We start from the raw sequence: 20626 nt of genomic DNA on the forward strand, positions 1-20626 counted from the left end.
AACTTTTCTGCTACCCAGTAGCTAGAGTCCCAAAAACTACCAATTGTGATGTCTCTCAATGTTTCACTCCTGCATTACAGCTTTTGGTACGCCACTGGAAGCACGAGCGTTATCTGATGTGCTGACTGTGGGTAGTGTCGAGGATCACAACAGTAAATGGACGGGATTCCATATGTACTAAACTACCTACGAAATGTTGACTAACAAAGAATCCGAAAAGAACTGATCCAAAAATGGCTCGCCATAAATATCTTCCAAATCAAACAAGTTATGCTCAGGGTCTGGCACCGGCGCGCTCTCGACTTCGTTGTTGATGGGATGCACAAACTTTGTGGCAACTCGTATTGTAGCACTCGTTGTCGCGTGAGAGCCTTTCTCCTTTGCCGCACTACACAAGTTGGCCCAATCAACGCCCGACATGGCAGGATCAAGAAGTTCCCACATCATGTCAGGTTCGAACTTTATAGTTGCGCTGGTCGATTCGTCCTCTTGGGGTGTTTGTTGCTGCTTTGCTACTTTGACGTTGAGGGTTCGTAGAATTTCGAGCTATAATTCGATCCAGTTAGAAAGAAATATCGATGAGGGATGATAAGGAATTACCTTTTCGGCGATATGAGGCCACTTCCTTGCCAAGTGTCCTAAGAATGTCTCGCAAGTTATCAAATTCTCCTTTGCCTTCTCTGACACTTTCCGATCCCTGGCGAATTGGAAGATCCATAATATTGATACGCAGCCAGCAACAGCTTGTCCGATCAAAGGGTCGTTGACTTCGAACTGCCGATCTGCGCACATTTGAACCAGTCGGGAAACCCATTCTGCGTGGAACAGCGCTTGATCAACTGTGTTTTGTAGGAAAGATCGTGGTTGGAAATTGCGACCAGCTCTCCGGAGAGCGACGAGTTGAACGAAGGGATTGTTAAGAACGGCTTGGGTCGCGTGCATCATTATTTGGAACGATACCCACGGTGCCCAGTATTCTCGATGCTCACTCAAATCTTCCGACGGTTGATCGGGGAAAGGCGCGTTGCGGATGAGATGTCTGTGCGATGTGATGTTCTCAAGCTCGTACAACTTGACAGTGAGTTGACTATGTTTCGAAGTTGCTAACCATGGATACTCGTTGGCTCCGTTTCGGATATCTCTCAGATAAGATATAATGCTCCCCCAAACTGAGACGTACCCGAGGCATGTCGCGTTAACCCCGACGTCTTGAATATTCCCCTCGTACGCGTCAGTCAAGTCGGCACAGTAACTCTTCATACCATGGGAAGAATGCAGTGGCGTTGGACGCGACACGCTTTTAGGATACGCTGGGGCGCCTGTTATGTTGGACAGGGTGTTACAATTGGGAATGAAGGTACTCTCCAGGATTGCAATACTCCAATGACACCTTGAGATTGCGTCGTCGGGGTGCCGAGAGTTGGCATCAGTCTTTGAGTGGGATAGTCGAAGAGCTTCGAGTTTTGCTGCCATTCCAACCATCATCCAGGCCCGAGATGTCTTTCCGGCTAGGTTCCGCCGTGTCAAAAGCTGTCTTTATACAATGCGCGGAAGCGACTTACCGATGTGATCACAAAGAGCGAGCAGACACAGAGTTTGCATCACCTCAAGCTGCGCAAGTCCCTCAGCTGCCATATCAACGACTATGCTCCGCGCGGAAGTAGTGTAGTACTCAATCGCCTTTGCCTCAAGACCATAGTAGAAGTTATGACTCGTAAAATTAAGGGTGAGGGCCAGGAAACTCCATCGGAGGTAATGCGGTAATGTGCCAATCTTCAACTGGAGACGTCGTGGATCGAAGAGTGGAAGTGGTTGAAAATAGAGCCTTTCACGGTAAGCGCCTACGAAATCACTAAGCAGATCTACTGGCGGTTCTGGATTTGCCGGTGACCTGTTCTTTTGTCAGTAATGGATGGAGTATGAGGCTGGGTGTCTTACCATGATGGAGAATCAGACAGCATGGCTGTTATCGGAGGTAGCTGCTGGTGAATGCTATTTGATGAGCCGGCTCGACTATGCCAGCCATTGACATCTTGGCCATCGCCTCTTTGCGTCAAAGATCTAGAATGTGATCAGCCATGGTTTTCCACAAGATATCGAGCAGCATACTCAGGTTCGCGACTATAAGATTCAGCCGATGTACTTGGTGAGATACCATTCTGTTGCGCTTTGAGGGGTCTGCTAAGAAATCTTTAGCCTATATGGACTCGACGTTGTTTTGATATAGATAATTACAAAATGGGTCTTGGGTGGCTGTTGTTGACATGGTTGCGAGGAAGATAAGTACAAATCTCATTCGCAATACGACAATGCGAACAGCCCGGCTTTTCAGCAGGACATTTGATCTTTTTCTGACTAACAATCGTCAATTGTCATGTTCTCGAATGAATCTTGTTAAGTGGCTTACCGACAGCGCTCGCAGGAACGTCTCACACGTGGTTCACGCGTCTTTGTTCGTGGCATGGGTGTTTATAATTAGGCGAGGATGATTGTGAGGGTTCGGAATTCCGGGACATGAAAAGTAAAATAAATTCCGGGCGGGAGCTGAAGATGATCTACTCGATGTCGGCCGAGAAACTCGGTCATTGATCGGGATCAGGTTAGTTCAGAGGACTGTAGAGGGATATGATTCGCTAGATAGCGAGATAAGAGAGATAAGATTATGGATATTGAATACCGAGTCACTTGATCGGCTTCGATCCCGACATAAACAACTTACCTTGTGCCGAACAAGCACACCCATATTACGAAAGTCAATACGAATGTTATTTAACTAACTATGTCTTGATTATTTTCTTTTTAAACTCGATGAATATTTTTTCAAGTCCCATATTGTCTTTTATAACTGCCTGGGTCTGTATTCCTTGAACTCTCCTACTTTCAAGCAATTGTTAGTTTGCTATCAAACCAATTGCGAAAACCCTGGTCATCATTTATCTTTCCACAATTTTTGCACTGCGAGGAGCTGACTTGTCCATCAATACTCCCCTCTTTAATATCACCGCTACATTTTCCGTTCTTCTTCAAAGACGGGCATGCGCGTTTGATGGATTTCTTGGTTAAAATGAGATAATCGCATCGATCGCAAAGAAGATTGGTTTGGACTACCCAATACATGGTTTGTTTAGTTTTGTAAATGTATGATTTAGTTCTTGGCTGTATTACACTTTGGCTTATTGTAGATGGGAGAGAATTATGAATATTTAGTCGCCCTTTCGTATCTAAATCTTGATCATACGTAAATCAGATTTGTTGGCGGTCTGATTGTTTCACTTTCGCGTAGTTAATCCCCCATCATCATGCAGAGCTTGGCGAGAATCACTAACAGTATAAGAAAACCGTGTAAATTGGAGCAAAAGTGTCTTTTCATTCAAAAACCAGCTAGATACCCATGCTGTTGCTTGACGATCCTGCGTCAACATCAACCGGTCACCTCGAGTATCCATCAACCCATCGAAGGCCCCTCTCCTAAATTCGTGACTTTTCCTTCTCGTTTTTATCCTTGTTGAAGTTCTTGCAAATCTCGCAATCAGGATCTTCCACATACTTGTGTTCCACCAGAGTTATTGTCGCCTCAGTGCAGATCCCTTTCTTCTTGTATGCATTGCAAGGACGTTTGATCGAGCTCCTATCCAGGATGGACTGGGAACATCCCGCGCACATCCATCTGGTTTCGACGGTTTGACACATATCGAACGATTGGGTTGTCGAATTATTGCTGATGCGTTGGAGCGAGTGGTTGAAGATTTCTGGTGTTTTGGAACTGGTTTTGGTGGAAGCTGGGATATAACGTGCAAATGGCAGGGCAGGGGCAATGTGATTTATAGTCACTTTGGCAGAGTTTGTTGTTCACAAAGTTCACAGAACAAGAGTTTAAACAACGACTGATTCTTATTATTCTTCAGAAACTATTCGCGCTTCAACATCCAAGGTCTAATTTCCTTGTCCAAATCTATTGGTGGCCATTTTCGCGGCTGATCACATAGCGTACACCCAGGATAATACATATCAATCGTTTCATAGTCTATAGTTCTCTGTTCCCGGCAGATGCCTATATCCGACTGGCTTTTACATTTATTGATCAAGTACGTGTGTTCCTTGATGGGCTTTTGGCAATATTTGCAAACCCATTTCTCTTTTCTTTGTTTGCACATGTTGAGTTGTTCCGAGATTTTGTGTCTTTGTTGTGTTGAGTGGATGGCTTATGGATAGTGGTTATTGTGTTCAAAAACAGACTGGACATGGGAAGCAAGCTGTACTTATACGCAGAAATTCCGCAATGAAAAATAGATTCAGCGATGCGCTTATCTCAGAACATGAACTTTGAATGAACGCTAGGTATTCGTAATTCGTTGTGCCTCGAAAGTCTTATTAACCTTCTTAACAGCAAAGCCAGCCTTGACGTTCTGGAACCTTGAGACATCTGTCCATAACTATCGAGCACAGAAATGCAAATTTTTAATCAGGGTAGAGGCATGTTCAAATAAACGTCACAATGAACACTTCACAATCTCAAAGGGCGGTTGGCCCAGGCACTTCGTTTCTTGTTCACCAATTGTTTTTCTCGTCCGCCTCCTTTGTCCCAGCACACTGATCACGGATCGACCATATTGGTGCCGGCAATCGTATGGTACTGCTTGTAGCTATGTATCTACTTGCATTCCTGTTCAATTGGCGATGTCGTGTCATTCAGATGTAGTGCCCGGTACGGCCTGGCACTACAAGCATGTCATGACATGTCTTAAAGCTTTTGTACAGAGTTCAGAGGGTGGAATATTGAAGATAGTCAGCCTTTGCTATTATGGTGACAGATCTCTAACGGTACTGTTTGAGCGTATATCGGTGACTATTCCCTCATTCATTCATGACTTTCCCTGCTTCCATATCCCCATCCCACGCTTGCCCGGACGAGACGTCTTGGTGATATCGCTATCAACCGTACCAAGCTCAGAGGCTGGCAACTGAGAAACTCATGTGTTGGCGATACTACTCGAGAAAGGGTGTGAATGTTTGATGATCTTTGCAGATATTAGCAGACGTTCAACGGGGAGACATGACAAAGAACAGACTCACAGATATCATGCGTCGACAGTAGTGCCGAATGGCATATGTCGCCTCGCTTGCAGGATTGCGCAGTACCTCATTAGTTACCACGTCGGCCGCGACCACGAGCGCGACCACGAGAACGTCCGCGTCCACGGTCACTTCCAGTTTCCTCCTCGATGACGTCCTCCTCAACCTCGTCAAACCATTCACCAGCTTTAACGTTGGGATGTCCGTCAAGCCAGTTCTCGACACGGCCATGTTTCTCCATGTTCACCCGGTTGTCGATATCGTCGATTAGCTGCTTCATGATGAGTGTATCATCACTCTCAGTCTTGGGCGGAGGCTGCTCTGCCATCTCCTTGGCCTCCTGGTCGATGGTGGCCTGGATTCGGTCATCAAGCATACCTCGCTTGATAGTGCAGGGGAGACAGTGAGTCCAGTCAACCCAATCGATGTTCATGTTGACGGGGTAAATGATGCTGCAGTAGGGCAAGCCGCGGTTCTTGTTCTTGCAATTTTGATCAACCTTGAGGCAGTGATCGATGTCCTGCTTGCAAGTCTCGCAACGGGTGAAGTATGCGGACGTTTTGCACATGGTGGCGGTTTGTCGTACGCTATGATGCTGCAGATTCGATAGAAGATACTCGGGAGGAAGCTCGGATGATGTTGGGTCTTGTGAAGGGGAAAGTATTTCGGCATCTCGAAGGAAGTTTTGTAATTTTATTTAGGAGGGCAGTGGAGAGCGAATCTTTTGTGACATCGAGGGCACGATTAACATTGTTTCTGCATCGTCAATAGTTTTAGAGGGAGTGATTAGCCGTAAAAAGCCATACTAGGCCCGCCTTTGGTCAATTCCATAATCAGGTCCATTGTCTAAACAGCGGGGAATTTCGAACATGGTGAATAGGCCAGACTTGTTGCATTAAAAGCAGAAGCTGGAGGTAGTAGCTCCGCCACTGCCAACTGCCGCCAAGTGACCCAGACTGTCGTTAAGAACAATAGCAGCTGTGGGAAAGCTGGGCTCACACATTATTTTGACAGTGATCGAAAATCATTGGAAGTAAAAAGCATACATTTTTCGAAAGGCGAGATAGAGGATGCCACCAGTAACCATTATTTGTCTAGGTTGGCATACTGTGATTCATTACAGTACAAACGGGCTTTTACGTGCATCGCAAACACTTCGGGGACCTTTAAATGTGTACATTATTTTTTGATGGTATTTCATGGGTCGGTAGGTACTATACAATCTGAAACTTGTCATCGGACACTCATTCATCGTCATCATCCAGTTTCATTATAATCCCTCTACTCGCGGTGAGTAGCTCCAGCGTTCTCCTCCTTCCTGTGCCCGTGGTCGCCATCAGTCACACCCGAAGGACGTGCCAGAGTCTCATCATCACTCGAACCACCGTGAACAGCAGTCTCGATATCCGTGCCAGCCTGCTTTCGAATCCTCGACATCTCCTCGGGAGGAGGCGGCACCCACTTGGAACTCTTGATGGGGTTCACCTTTTCAAGATACATAGTATCAATCTCTTCAAGTGTGCGACCTTGGCCCTCGATAACGAAGAAGTAGACGATGAGTCCACCGAGAAGGTTACATCCAGCAAAGACGTATCCATAGCGGAAGTCAATGTCTTTTGTGATGAATGGTGTGAAGAATGCTAGCAGGAAATTCCAGAGCCAGTTGCTGGCAGTAGCAAGAGCCATGCCCTTTGCTCGGTAGCGCGAAGGGAAGATCTCAGCCATGATGGTCCAGATCATAGGTCCCCAGGTCGTCGCGAATCCGAGAATGAAGAGACAGGCAAAGACGATCATGGCAACGCCTGCGCCCTGGGTTGTGGAAGGGTTTTCGCGATCGAGCGAGAAATGGCCAACAGAGGCAAAAATGAGGAAACAAATAAACATCCAGGTACTTCCTGCAATAAGAGACTTGCGACGACCGAAGTGCTCGACAATGTACAAACCGATAAACGTGACCAAGAAATTGATGGTGTTGAGAATAATCTGTGTCTTGTAGCTGTCAATGGAGACAGAGGCAAAGATGGTAGTACCGTAGTAGAAGAAGTAATTGGCACCCGTAAGCTGTTGGAACATCTGGAGCGCCATGCCGAGGAAGATGCGGTACGCCATGCGCGGCGCCTTGAACATTTGTACAAACTCCTTGACAGGGTTTCCCTTGATCTGGCTCTCTGCACGAAGCTTGGATTCGATCTCTTCCATCTGCGTGTGGATTGCCCAGTGGTTAGGTGTGGCGCCGTAGACTTTGCAGAGGGTGGCGCGAGCGCGGTCGACTTTGCCCTTGCGGTAGTCGAATCGAGGAGTGTCGGGAAGGAAGAGAATTCCGATGCCCAGAATGAGGGTGAAGACCCAGCCGAGGCCGATGACAATGCGCCAGCTTGCTGAGTTGTTGCGCTGGTGGGTGACTGTGCCGTAGTTGAAGCATGCAGCTAGGAAGATACCCATTGTCTGTCTTTGTTAGTCAATGTTGGTTATTCGGGATAGAAACAACTCACGATGAACAACTGGTAACAACAAACCATGGCACCTCGAATCCATGGAGGAGCAGTCTCGGCCTGGAACATGGGCACCAAAAGCGACAAAGCGCCAACTCCCAATCCGGCGACCCATCTACCCATCATAATCTGCACCCAGTCTCGGTTGGACGAGATCTGGATGATAAAGCCAATAGCGATGATCCAGGTCCAGCCAGAAATACTGTACTTGCGACCGATGCGATCGGATACAGGTGCAGCGACGAGAGCGCCGATGAGAGTACCGATGGAAAGAAGAGCGACGATCAGACCTGAGCGTACGGTGCTGAATGCCTTGGTTCCATCGCTGTTGGTTTGAGCAAAGCGGTCGAGAAAGTCTGGCATCTCGAGGAAGCCGGAGATTTGGCCGGTATCATAGCCAAAGCTGCAGTGCATTAGCTTGCGGGTGTGGATAATGGGATGAGACAATGCGACTCACAGGAGACCACCCATAGAGACAAAGGTCGCGAGAAGAAAGGATCTTCCGGTTATACGAGGCAAGGGCGAATAGTCGAGTCCAGCTAGGGACCGACGAGCACCAGCTTCCTTGCCCTTTTCTGAGTTGGGATTCTGGTCATCGAAATAAACAGTCATGAAAGATGGCGCCATGATGGGCAGTAGTTAGGCCTGTTAAGCCAATTGTAGGCTTGATGAACAATGTTAGTGATGTTCAAGTTGGTAGAATGGGAGCGGTAGGTCGTGAATAAATAAATAAATACATACTCGAGTCGTGCCTATGACGTTGTGCATCGTCTGTAGGGATGACGGTGATGTCAGGCCATGAAGAGACTGTCCAATAAGGAATAACTGGAGTGTAGATGGTCTCGAGACCATCAAATCGGTCCGTCCCATTTTGGTCTGTGGGGTTGCGAGAGAAGCATAGCTCTGACACCCACGGGGTTACAAAAGCTGGGGAAATATCTGAGCTAACGTTGAAGGATTGCAACGGTAAGTTTTGCAAACATTATTGTTGGTAGATATGACGATAGAATGTGATGCAATTCGAGTCTGGATCAATTCTATGGCGTATTGTGAAGACAGTGATAGGTTAACAAGTGCCCGATTTGGGCTGTTTTTGGTGCCTTGAGGCTTGAGAGTGACAGGCTGGGGGGGTTGTAGGTTGCAGCAGCGTTGGTACAGGACCTGGGGATCCCTGCCAGACTAGACTAGAACCTACTGGACCTTTTTTTAATGACGACACCCGAGAGATCCGGTCAAAGAAATGGTTATGTTCAAGACGAGATGAGATTTACATTGGCAGTCATACACAAGGCATGTCATTTATTGTTATCCTGTTCGTCAGTGTAATAAATAATTAACACGCATGTAGTGACTGCTATGTTCTTGGTACTGGTTCATTTGGTATTGTCCCTCTATTGTGAAGTCTCTCAATTACCCCAGACTTTCATCGTTAAATCTCTTGGTACTCGTGCCAAGTCATGTTTGCCGATCACCCCGTTCAAATCTTGGCATGAGTAGCAATGACGCCAAGTCTTGTTTCTCCAACTTCTGCTGATCCTTGACCGAAACATATTCTTCTACCCGTCTTGGATATTCTTCTTTTCTTCTTGACATGTCAAGGCCAAGATCCGAACGGTCCTGCCTCGGCCGAAATATGCCTCTGTTCCATTTTTTTCTCCATTTCTCCACGGCTCTCTCCGCTATTCCCCAGACCTCCAGACACTCCGTCTCGTATTGTCAGCATCAAGAATGAACATACCATCGAGTGCATGTTTCCTTCAGCCGCTTACCCAATGCCCGGTATTCCCACAGCCACGGCGTCATCGGTGTTTAATCCCTTTGGTGCTAAAGCTGACCTGCCACCACCCTCTTCACCTCAGCCCTTTGGAAACCAGTTTTACATTCAAGGCATAGAGAATTGATTCTGCAATTGGTTCTATTCATCATGTAATACATATTTATATCTCACGTGCTCAATCATTTCTTCCAATCCAAACAACTCGAATTAACCATATTTTAAACTGTTCAAATCTGAATCAACACTAGAGTTTATGAACGGTGTGTGCTGTGGCATGTCATCTATCGGGCTTCGGAGAATTCCAATCCCCTAGTTCAACACCTTGTATCAACCCACATCATGAGTCTTTGCCTTTTCTAAAGAAGTTTACCTTGGATGCCACTGCCGAGTCTTCCGTTCGTCTACCACAGCTTGTCGTCAATCTGCGAACACGCGTCACAGGTATCAGTTGACGATGGGGATGATCAATTAATTAAGAAAGGGCCGATAGACTGACAACTCAACCTTTTATTTGCTCAAGTTGATAGACACAAGATAGCCGAACTGACAAATCAATCTATGCTTGGAGTAACCGAGCTCCAGGATCCGTATGAGATGGAGTCGCAGGAACTTCTGTTTGGGAGTCATCGCTGTCAGAATTTGTGTAACCCACTCTCAGATTCTACAAGACATCGCTTGATACATTTCCATGTTGTCTGATTGCTGGGGTATGGATTGTTTATCTGCCCTTCATAATCCTTTCGAAAGCTATGGCCTTCCAGACCACATTAACAATTCTCACCTCCCACGCTCTTGAACAATCTTGGCAATATCATCGCCAGCTTCAGTTCCCAAACTCTCAAACCCCTTAATAACTCCATCCTGATCGCCCTTTCCCATCTCTTGACTCATCTTGAACTTGCCCTCCAGCTTGGTCACCTCGATCTCAATCCCAATAATATTCCTCTTGAGCAACTCAACATACTTCTCAGGCGCATCCGTGACCTTCCACTGTGTAGGTCTATCGCCACCTGTATAACCCATGATCTTCGTCTCGCTATTATCTGTGAGATCTGAAACAGCCTTGCCGAGAAAGTTTGATGTCTCCTCGTTATTCTCGTAGTATATTCGCGCTTTCCCGTAGACCTGCACTGCAGCGTAATTCCATGTAGGCACAACTTTGCCTGTAGCAGGTTTCGTCTCGGTATAAAATTTTGGCGTTAAATAATGATGTGTGGGCTTGGTGAAAATGACAAGAACTTCGTCCTCAAGAAAGCTTTTGAGTCCAGGGTTCGAGGTACAGTGCTCTATCATGGCTTTGCTCTGTGGGTTCTGTCGTGCCAGATGACCTCTTAAACGACCAAGTTCGGTTTCGCTTGATTCATCTTGAACATCGAGGAGGAATGGAATATGGCTGCTTTGTAAAAACGAGTGTGTTGAGGATTTGATTCCGGTTGTAAGCATTCCGAGTGGGTTTTCGTGGATGAGACGACGAAGGACACGGAGGTCTGTCTCGGCGTGAGTGGGGCGGATATACATGATTGGCTTTTATTGGGATATTTTTGTCTTTAAGCTTAATTGGTGAATGGTTAGATATCTTGTGTAAAGCCGTTGTAGTCAGTGGAAAACGTGGATAATAAAGCCCTGGCGGAGAAAGCGGGCCGCCACTCTAAATGACTCCCTGGGAATCCAAAAGTCTGGACCGGGCCGGTCGTGACTAGCGAATCAAAGTTGGAGTCATTCTCAGCAACAACAGCAACGAATCAGGTGCAACATGTTGATCATTCGCTGCTTGACCAACGCCCTATCGGAGACACTGCATAGTCTTCTCTCGGATGTTCCTCCGAAGACCTGTACTGCAGTTCGAGCAATAGATAGGGTCTAGGATAGTATCTGCAACCACCACAATAGCTAAAAGCACATATATAATTGAGTGGCATCGAGAGAAGACTACAGTCTGATAATTAGAAGCCAGATATGATGACCGCGCACATAATTGTCTACCAACCACTGATTAACATCTTGTACCTCATTCGTTCTATTAACCGAACCATTGACGTGGCAACTGATGTTCCGAGCTGGTCACTCTTGCGAACAAGCGGCTGCAGTCATGAATGACATTCCTTTGTTCCTCATCTCAGTAAGAGAGGGAAAACGGTATCACCTCGAACAATTCCATTGGCTTCTCTTCCTTCAAAGCCAGTTGTCTTCTTTGAAGGCGTTTATTTTCTCTCTCGAAATAATGGCCGCCCACTACCTACCCTATCAGATATACTAGCAGCAAGTGCGGTCCAAAATTCCCCCTAGAACCATGAAAGTTCTCATTCTAAGCCTGTGTTGAATACACAAATATGATTGATTTAGATTGGTATGAGTATTTGCTCAGACTCTCAGAAGAACCTGAAGGGGGCGGAGAGATTCCACTCGTACACCTGCGCATTAGGTCCTTAAGCTTCATTATATTTTATGTTTTGCACCTTTCTATTAGAACAACAGACAGTTCCTTCTGTTGTACTTGATACGGCCGAAGATCAACGTTTCACTATTACGGTTATGCGATATGGAAGACCATTCCCAGTATCACTAAAGTAGCACGTTTGAGAAAGAGACCAGATGATCTCCTTCTGAGAGTTGGGTATTTCCATATCGTCATGGAATAGGATGAGTAATAACAACACAAATTGAGAAATAGGTAGCCATCAGTAATATTGACTCATGCAATTGTCTTGGCTTACAAACCCTTTTACTGAGGAGATAGAATCCCATGACATGCTGCCTACGTATCGAGATCTCCATCTTGCAATACCACTATTTTCGACGTCGATATCACAGCAAGCAGGGGTCCAACTAAATCGGAGTGAAGTCCGACGTGTGAATTTCGGGACATTCATCGTCAACCAACGCCTGCATATGTTCATGGACATATGACTATCAAATCCCGAAGCCTCCACTTTCCGAAATCCCGGCTATGTTTTGCCATGTCATGGTGTTGTTGAAGCACATCAACGTCGACGGTCTTGATACTAGCCTCATCTGCGACAATCATCATGTTAAGTTTATTCTAGAAGACTGAATTCAAAACACTTAGCATGAAGGATTGTCCCGGTATGAATCCGGGCAACTCTATTCTGGACCTGAAAACGCAAGCACAATGACTGACCCTTGTTGGGAAAAGAGACAACCTAGAATGTCAAGGTGATCAATCATCTATTTCTTCAGTAAATTCTCGTTTTCCAAGGACCGTTTCAAGACCAACAACTTGAACCACTGTTCCATCCTGCCAATTTCGTTCCCGTATATCCGTAGCTGTCCAATAATTACCCAGATCGGACTAACCTCTTGAACAGCTAATTTAGGCTGTTTCCAATGTATGGTCAACCAACATTGTCAGCTGTCACCTGCAACAGACACCTGTGTCAACATCGGCATTCACAGCGACACTTGGATGCCGCGGCTCAAGCAACCTCTATTCAGCATGCACATAGATACCTTCCAGATGAGTTGTCGCAGAGTTTGGGTTATATAACGATTGCCTGTGCCACGCTCATTCATACCATGACAATGTATTATAGGCTCGACCTGCGTGTTGGGTTTTGGTTGCTCTATTGAGCCTGCCACACTAATACCGCCGTAATGAGTTTCCAAAGAGCTCAACAGACACATCAGTACAAGCGATATTGCACCATGGCGAGGTCTGAAATCGAGTTACCATTAACTATTAAGGTTGTGATAGCCTAAAACGGGTAGTGATATAAATATGTTGCTATGTCAGTTGGTGAATTAGCCTACCCCCAAGGACCACGGTGGAGTTATGACACAAGAGAGGACTATTCACTATGAATGCGAAAACAGAAGCTAAGATCGCAAGAACATGCAAAATGGTAAACGAACAATAACAGGATTTGAGTTACGGCTTACTGTGGCGAAACATAATGCCTCAACACTACTCAACTAACATCGTGTACTGCAGTCTCCAGAGTTTTCATCCTTCCAATGCCATTTGAACACCGGTTTGAGTCCTCATCCGATGATGAATCCGAACTGACATCACTCTAAATCCATCTAAAATGCTTTAGACTTTCCGCCTTCATCATCGTCCATCTCACCACTGCCAATGACCGTCTTATGGAACATGCGATGCTTGACACCAGTCTCAAAGAGGTAGTCAATCTCCGAAAAGGTCCTGCCTTTGGTCTCGGGAATAGCAAACCATGCCACGACAAAGGATATGGACCCCAGCCCAAAGAAGAAGAATCCAATCTTGCCTCCCCAGTTCAGCTGATCTGTGTTGTACATGTACGGAGTAAAGAAGTTGAAAGCCCACATGCTGAGGGACTGCCAGGTAAAGGCAATACCGGACGTCTTGGAACGTAGCCGGACAGATGAGACTTCGGATTGGAGCACGGGTACGGCGCTAGCGACTCCGAAACTGTTGAAGAAGCCGACTAGGACGAGGCCTACGCCAACCATCCTTTATTACATGGTCAGCACATATGATGAAGAATCGCAGATAAAAGTACAAACCATTTTGCAGCCCCAGTCGAGAAACAACCGGCAATACCCATGGCCAACCAGGCAGCATTGTCAAGGAAGTGACTGATGAGAATCATCCTCCTGCGGCCGTAACGGGGGATTGTGTACCACGAGATCATACTTGCGACCATGGTTGACGAGATGCCAATCAAGTTGACCATGAGAGAGTATCGAGACGACATGCCAGCCATTGTGAGGAAGTAGGCAGCGTTGGCAATGAGAGACATGCCGATACACTGTTGAATACTTGTGAGGAACATGGCAAGAAACGTACGACGACGGTCAGTGTTGCGGAAGCACTCGCGGTAGGTAGGGAAGCCCTCATTCAAGGCATTCTGACCACGCTCTTCCTCGAGGGTCCGCATGATCTGTGCGAGCATTTCGGGCACGCCGAGCCTTTGAAGAGACCGTTGTGCCTTATCAATCTGATCGCGGGATGCGAGCCAGACAGGGCTCTCTGGGAGGACTAGGGCGACAAGCATAGCCCAACCCCCAAAGGCCCATTGACTAGCAAATGGGATCTGGTATGAGTCGCGAGTGACACCATTGGATCCACCAAATACAACCGCGATGGCGATCAAGTGGCCAAAGCACTAGTAACGAATTATTAGAGAAACGGTCCTCGGTGTGTTTCTAGTAGTTGCTTACCACATTGAAGCCATAGAAACTAAGAAAGACTCCACGAAGATGCTTGGGAGTTGTCTCAGAAATCCAGGTCTGGCAAGCTGACATGAGAAGACCGCAAGAGGCACCCAACACATATTTGGCCATCATAAAGGAGATGCGACGGTTCAGCATGGTATCGGGCATACACGATGTGAACGACAGAGCCGCGCCAACGCAGCCAAGCAGACCTCCCAAGAATACCGTGGCTCGTCTGCCAAGACGATCCTGACAAACTCCCGCAGATATAGCGCCAGAACCAGCACCAAGTTGGAGGAAACTGTTCCAAAGAGCAATCCAGAGAGCTGGAATAACCCACTTCTCACCGTGAGGCTCACCAAAGTCCATTTTGAACTGTCTTAGTGATGAAACAGCACCAATGATGACCATGTCGTAGCCAAAGAGAAGAGGACCAATGTTGATAAGCACGGCATAAAGAAAGACTTTGGGATATTTGGTAAGGGCCTGCCATGGCTTCTCTGCATCAGCATTATGCTGCGGCAGAGCTTGCTCGACATGGACAGAAGATGAATTTTTGGTCCCGGAGAGAGTCATGATGAAATAATATGGAGTCAGATCTTGAGTGAGAGATGACTACCGAGACTGGAGAGTCAGATTCGATCAATACAAAGGTGTCTACTGTTTCTTAAGTATTCCAAGACTGAGACCCTACAGATGGCCCCACAGAGATTAATGCAATCTGGGTGATCTTCACGAGGTTCCCCAGAAAAGTCTTCCCCGCCATACCCCACGATTATTGCCTATCTTGATTTTCTGCAACCTCTTCCGGGATGTGGAGATAATTATTTAACGATTTGAGGTTTCAATGCGGCGGGGAATATTTTCTTGGATTGATTTGGCTGGTGTTTCGGTGAGAAAGCCGCCGGGATGTGGACGACAACAATGACAATCACGTTTCCCCTCTTACACGGCAATTGTTTCGGAATTAGCAGCAAATAAAACCGAGGCAATTTTGCACTCACTGTCACTTATAACTGATCTCTATAACATAGTGATCAAGAAGTAACATCAATTCCCCTTTAATAGCACAACACGACAAATATGCTACGACCACAAGCCAACAGAGCTCGCGACCTCGTATCGCTAGACGGTGTTTGGAACTTTGCACTAGCCAACTCTCATGACATCGAGACCGAGGAAGCATGGAAGAGGCGAATTTCGCCAGAGCTTCAAGTACCTGTACCAGCCAGTTATAACGACATCTTTGCTGATGAGACCATTCGTGACCACGTCGGTTGGGTCTACTATCAGCGTCAAGCAGTTATTCCCCGCGGCTGGGTTACACTCCAACGTTTCTTTCTACGCGTAGACGCTGCAACCCACCACGGTAGAGTTTACGTCAACGACAAGTTTGTCGTCGAGCATATCGGCGGTTACACCCCGTTTGAGATCGAACTCACTGGACTTGTCGAGCCAGGGTCGGAGTTTCGTCTTACAGTTGCGGTAAACAATCAACTCACTTGGGAGACGATACCTCCAGGTCGCGTTGAGGTTCAAAGCGATGGAACACGGAAACAGAGTTACCAGCACGACTTCTTCAACTACGCTGGACTGGCACGCTCTGTCTGGCTTTATTCGGTACCAGAGGTCTTCATCAATGATGTTAGTGTCGTCACTGACCTACTTGAAGACGGCACTGGCATTGTCGACTTTGACATCCAAACCTCTGGCGATCTGCAAACTGGCACAAGATGGCGCATCCTGCTCGACGACGAAGAGGAGACAACTGTTTGCCAGGCCAATGAGCCCCGGGGCAAGCTTGAGGTCAAGAACGCTAGACATTGGGCACCTGGTGCTGCATACCTTTATCAACTTCGGGCTCAACTCGTACACGGTGATCAGGACGAGATTCTCGATTCATACAACCTTTCCGTAGGCATCCGTTCAGTTCAGGTTCGAGATGGCCGCTTCCTTATCAACGGGAAACCGTTCTATTTTACTGGCTTTGGCAAACACGAGGACGGACCTGTTCGCGGACGTGGTTATGACGCATCTTATATGATACATGACTACCGTCTGATGAAGTGGATCGGTGCTAACTCATTCCGGACCTCCCATTACCCTTATGCAGAGGAGGTTCTGGAGTATGCTGATAGGCACGGCGTTGTTGTTATCAACGAAACGGCTGCCGTTGGTCTGAACCTTAATATCGTTTCGGGTATGTTTGGCAATAAACAACTTGCGACATTCTCCCCAGAGACAATGAGTAGCAAAACCCAGGCTTCACATGAACAGGCTATCCGCGAGCTTATCAGCCGGGATAAGAACCACCCTTGCGTCGTGATGTGGATGCTGGCAAATGAGCCTGGGGCCAGCGAGCAAGGAAGCCGAGAATACTTTGAACCTCTTGTCACATTGGCGCGTTCACTGGACAGTCAGAAACGACCCATGTGCTACTCTCACATGATCCACTCCAAGCCAGACACAGACCGTATCGCAGACCTGTTTGATGTAGTCTGTATGAACCGCTACTACGGCTGGTACACACAGACAGGTAACCTGAAAGCCGCAGAAATTGCCCTTGAAGCTGAGCTGCGCAGTTGGCAAGAAGCTTACGCTGCCAAGCCTATAATCATGACCGAGTATGGTACCGACACAGTCGCAGGCTTGCACACCGTTTGTGATGTTCCATGGACAGAGGAATATCAGGTTCGCTTCTTGGATATGTATCACCGCGTCTTTGACCGCATTGATAATATCGTTGGCGAGCACGTGTGGAACTTTGCTGATTTCCAGACATCGGCCATGATCATTAGAGTTGACGGAAACAAGAAGGGTATCTTTACCAGGGATCGCAGACCCAAGAGTGCAGCCCATGCTCTTCGTGCTCGGTGGACAGGGCTTGTTGGACGTCGCAAAATAGAGGGGACTGACCGCCAAGGTTAAAACTGAAACAAGTGTATAAGATATACGCGTTTTTAGATTGAGTAGAAGTAGATATATAACCCAAACACATATTCTCGATAAATATTAAATGAAAGCGATCTATGTTGTCTTGATTGGATTCGCACCTCGAAGTTGCAATCTTATGTTTCAACCCTCTAACACCTCAATATCCATGCTACAACGACTTGACCAGGATATGGTCCCTCTGCACCACAGACCCAATCGTAAAATCATGGTCTCCAACCTGTTTATAGCCCCATTTCTCGTACGCCTTGATCGCCCTGGGATTCTCTTCCCACACCCCGAGCCAGAGATGTTTGAACCCTTGATCCCTCGCCATCTTTTCAATGGTTTTCTCTAACACTTTTCCAACACCAGTACCGTGCAAGTCGAGGTCAACATATATCCTCTGTAACTCGACAGTCATGTCCAAGTCCTCTACACAAGGCTCAGTGCTTCCCCGGGTAAGATACGCGAAACCCACAAGCTCATCGTCGGAGTTGGTAGCGACAATGACGTCTTTATCTGTGCTATTGATATCATTTGTGATTGCTTCTGTTGTGTATGATTCTTCGAGGAAAGCTGCTAGTTCGTGAGGCTCGACCGAGTGGCCGAATGTGACTGCGAAGACACGTGCGCCGAGTTCTGCGATGTGGCTGGCATCTGAGAGAGTGGCCAGGCGGATATCGACAGGTTTTGATGATTGACCAGTCATTTTTGTGTGTGGTTGGGATGTTTTCGAAGGGAGGATCTGCAGTAACTGGTATGGATATGCCAACTTGACCAGCAGCCAATATGCGGAAGAGGCTCTGAAAGAGTTTACAGCACGGTGACAAAAGAACTTGGCTAGTGCAGGAGATCGAGTATTTTAATGATCTAGGCTTGAAGTCCAATTAAAAACAGGGAATGCAAGAGAGATCTTGTCAAAGCCTGGATGTTCCAGAAGGATCTTGCCACATTCTCTCGGCCCCGCTACCGAAGTTTTAGTGCGCGCCCTTATTGTCAAATCTGGGAGTCAATTGTTCGCCTTTCGATTGACTATTTCCGGGACCGGCAATGCGACCGGATGCTTTGGAGCTGGTTTATAGTCATCATCCACCTGTATCTATACATTTGGCTCGCAGGGCGCGCAAAATGACAACCATCTGCTCAATGCTCGACCCTGGAAACGCCCACCTTTCACAGATCCTGATGCCTTTGTCCTGCAATTGGTTCAAATCTGGGACTCTCAATGCATCCAGTCTTGAAAAGGCGGCGAATGAGAGGAGTAACACAACAGCCATTGTTCTATTTGATCTCATTAGTGATCGACGTCTCAAGCTGTGAGAGGTTTTACGTACCCATGCAGAAGGTTTTCCAAAGAGGCCGTTGGTGCGTGAACTGCGTGTTCCACGGCGTTGAGATACCTACGACAATGCACAAGACATTGTCTAGCATTCTCAAGAGTTGCTGGGTTCGGCGACGTCCCTGGCGCTAGCGCACAAACCTGGTACAGAAACGGTCTGTAGATGATGTCTCCAGTAGTGTGGTACCGTATAGACACCATGGTATCATCAATACCGATCGGTGGACTGTCCAGATTTGGTCGGATGCTATGAGGAAGGAGATGATACCACGCTCCCAGCTGACGATTTAGCTCGTGGGCTAGATTCGGAAGGCTGGACAGTGTTTCTTCGGAACTGTCTGCTGGGTCTCCTGTCCCTGGCTCGGCTTCGGCGTAAAGAACGTAGTGGATTCGATTGAGGAGTCGGCGGGATGAGAGGTCGGCCAGCCAGCGGTGCATGTAGGGTTCGGAAGGGCCATCAGACCATGGGTAGGGAAGTTTATCAACGATTTTTTCTATGCCGCTACGAGGGAGATGATGTTCTGCTAGGATATCACTGTGCCGGTTAGAGAGACGTTGATATGGAATGATGAGGCGATGGCTCACCATTCAAGTACAAGGATAGCCCAAAAGACACGCAGGATAGACTGGTCTTGGGACCCGCCTTGGCCGTCTCGTAATAGTTTCTCGGATCTGGATCTTAATCAGCACCGCTGTTGGTTGTCGAAGAGTTAATTTACCTGATCCAATAGTGCTGCACGTCAGTAGAAGCCATATGTACCAACCGCCATGCGAGTAAAGGCCGTGACAAGTAACTGTAATACAAAGCAGCTAGGTACAAAGCCTGGGGTAGAAGAGGATCACCACCAAAGGAACCCAAAGACTCGGTCAGCAGTAGTCGCACAGCTGGCGTGAAGAATCGTATTCCAGGACTCCAGCACGCGTCCATGCGATTCGGTGTCTCGGCCGCGACAGTACCAAGAGCTAACACGACAAGCACCAAAGCTGAAGGAAGGTCCGGCTGTGGTCCGCGATCAAGAATGCGATCGTACAGCTCGTAGAAGGCTCGTTGATCGAGGATAGGATGGAATCGATGCACCAGTTGGAAATAGTTGCGGACGAGATGATCGGTCTCATTCGGAGACAGTAAAGGGATATCGATCTGACTAGTCGGTGTCGCATTCAATCTCAATCCTTCAGGAACCGGGCGTCTCAACTCGATATGAAGAAACAAATCAGGAGGATAGTGACCTAGCAATGCCTTTGCGGGAGCTGACCGTAGTAGATTCCCTGTCGTCGAAGAATGGGACAGGGGTATGTCCATTGTGGTGTTGAAGACATTGTTGTTGGCGAATTGCGATAATGATGTTTGCGTCCCAGGACCTGTTGAGTGAACTGACGATGCTGCGATAATGCCATCTTCTGGGCTGATGGCCTCAGCAGGTCTGGGGATGGAATATGGTGTTGGGACTGGACTTTTCTCTTGTTGTCTTGCTAAGGCGGATTGGAATGTCGATTCGAGAGATTCAAGGCGGTCAAAGATTTCATCGACTCTGTCTACCGAGATTGCAATGCGTCTATGTCATTTAGCATAGATCTCTCACCTCAATGACAATTCGATGTAAATAACATACTTGCTCTCATTGCCTTCATCACGATACTCGCATTCCGAGTTATTTGCTTCTTCGCATAGCGTACAGACTGGTTGTCGTCCATCACATTTCCTCTTTCTACAAGAGCATCAGCATAAACGACATCGTCCAATGATCAAAAGAAGCCAATACCTCTTTCTACAGTAATTGCAAGCTTTGGCGGCTCGCTTCCGCTTTGCAGAGTCCATGCCTCGTTGGGGTGAGTGTGTCACACTCATGGTAAAAT

The 20626-nt window shown here is 47.2% G+C and overlaps 8 protein-coding genes across 8 annotated transcripts; 1 reads left to right on the plus strand and 7 right to left on the minus strand.

Annotated features, from left to right (window-relative positions):
* Nucleotides 1–13: 13 nt before the first annotated feature.
* Nucleotides 14–2509, minus strand: EDB82DRAFT_448608 (uncharacterized protein). The gene is made up of 7 exons (XM_025727668.2): nucleotides 2408–2509; nucleotides 2236–2355; nucleotides 2110–2181; nucleotides 1939–2061; nucleotides 1563–1891; nucleotides 601–1508; nucleotides 14–546 (listed from the first exon to the last, which is right to left on the minus strand). The coding sequence occupies exons 1-7, from the start codon at nucleotides 2461–2463 to the stop codon at nucleotides 187–189; spliced, it is 1968 nt and encodes a 655-aa protein (XP_025582111.2). The 5' UTR covers nucleotides 2464–2509; the 3' UTR covers nucleotides 14–186.
* Nucleotides 2510–5143: 2634 nt separating this feature from the next.
* On the minus strand, nucleotides 5144–5641 carry EDB82DRAFT_558628 (uncharacterized protein; the record flags this gene model as incomplete). Its single annotated transcript, XM_065609708.1, has 1 exon — nucleotides 5144–5641. The coding sequence occupies one exon, from the start codon at nucleotides 5639–5641 to the stop codon at nucleotides 5144–5146; it is 498 nt and encodes a 165-aa protein (XP_065464005.1).
* Nucleotides 5642–6178: 537 nt separating this feature from the next.
* On the minus strand, nucleotides 6179–8249 carry EDB82DRAFT_506946 (uncharacterized protein). Its single transcript, XM_025727671.2, has 3 exons — nucleotides 8023–8249; nucleotides 7566–7968; nucleotides 6179–7518 (listed from the first exon to the last, which is right to left on the minus strand). The coding sequence occupies exons 1-3, from the start codon at nucleotides 8190–8192 to the stop codon at nucleotides 6355–6357; spliced, it is 1737 nt and encodes a 578-aa protein (XP_025582114.1). The 5' UTR covers nucleotides 8193–8249; the 3' UTR covers nucleotides 6179–6354.
* Nucleotides 8250–9823: 1574 nt separating this feature from the next.
* On the minus strand, nucleotides 9824–10955 carry EDB82DRAFT_506948 (transcriptional regulator PAI 2-type). The gene has a single exon (XM_025727672.2). It carries the CDS (start codon nucleotides 10858–10860, stop codon nucleotides 10120–10122), a length of 741 nt encoding a protein of 246 aa, XP_025582115.2. The 5' UTR covers nucleotides 10861–10955; the 3' UTR covers nucleotides 9824–10119.
* Nucleotides 10956–13202: 2247 nt separating this feature from the next.
* EDB82DRAFT_506950 (general substrate transporter) lies at nucleotides 13203–15203 on the minus strand. The gene is made up of 3 exons (XM_025727673.2): nucleotides 14503–15203; nucleotides 13846–14447; nucleotides 13203–13792 (listed from the first exon to the last, which is right to left on the minus strand). Exons 1-3 carry the CDS (start codon nucleotides 15070–15072, stop codon nucleotides 13384–13386), a joined length of 1581 nt encoding a protein of 526 aa, XP_025582116.2. The 5' UTR covers nucleotides 15073–15203; the 3' UTR covers nucleotides 13203–13383.
* Nucleotides 15204–15402: 199 nt separating this feature from the next.
* On the plus strand, nucleotides 15403–17521 carry EDB82DRAFT_506952 (glycoside hydrolase superfamily). The gene has a single exon (XM_025727674.2). It carries the CDS (start codon nucleotides 15580–15582, stop codon nucleotides 17422–17424), a length of 1845 nt encoding a protein of 614 aa, XP_025582117.2. The 5' UTR covers nucleotides 15403–15579; the 3' UTR covers nucleotides 17425–17521.
* On the minus strand, nucleotides 17509–18327 carry EDB82DRAFT_245927 (acyl-CoA N-acyltransferase). Its single transcript, XM_025727675.2, has one exon. It carries the CDS (start codon nucleotides 18137–18139, stop codon nucleotides 17600–17602), a length of 540 nt encoding a protein of 179 aa, XP_025582118.2. The 5' UTR covers nucleotides 18140–18327; the 3' UTR covers nucleotides 17509–17599.
* A 188-nt stretch (nucleotides 18328–18515) lies between these two features.
* On the minus strand, nucleotides 18516–20588 carry EDB82DRAFT_546869 (uncharacterized protein; the record flags this gene model as incomplete). Its single annotated transcript, XM_025727676.2, has 6 exons — nucleotides 18516–18711; nucleotides 18765–19304; nucleotides 19355–19441; nucleotides 19489–20325; nucleotides 20383–20478; nucleotides 20533–20588. 6 exons carry the CDS (start codon nucleotides 20586–20588, stop codon nucleotides 18516–18518), a joined length of 1812 nt encoding a protein of 603 aa, XP_025582119.2.
* Nucleotides 20589–20626: the final 38 nt, after the last annotated feature.

Source organism: Fusarium venenatum (genome assembly GCF_020744135.1).
Source record: "Fusarium venenatum strain MPI-CAGE-CH-0201 chromosome Unknown EDB82scaffold_3, whole genome shotgun sequence".
Lineage (NCBI taxonomy): Eukaryota > Fungi > Ascomycota > Sordariomycetes > Hypocreales > Nectriaceae > Fusarium > Fusarium venenatum.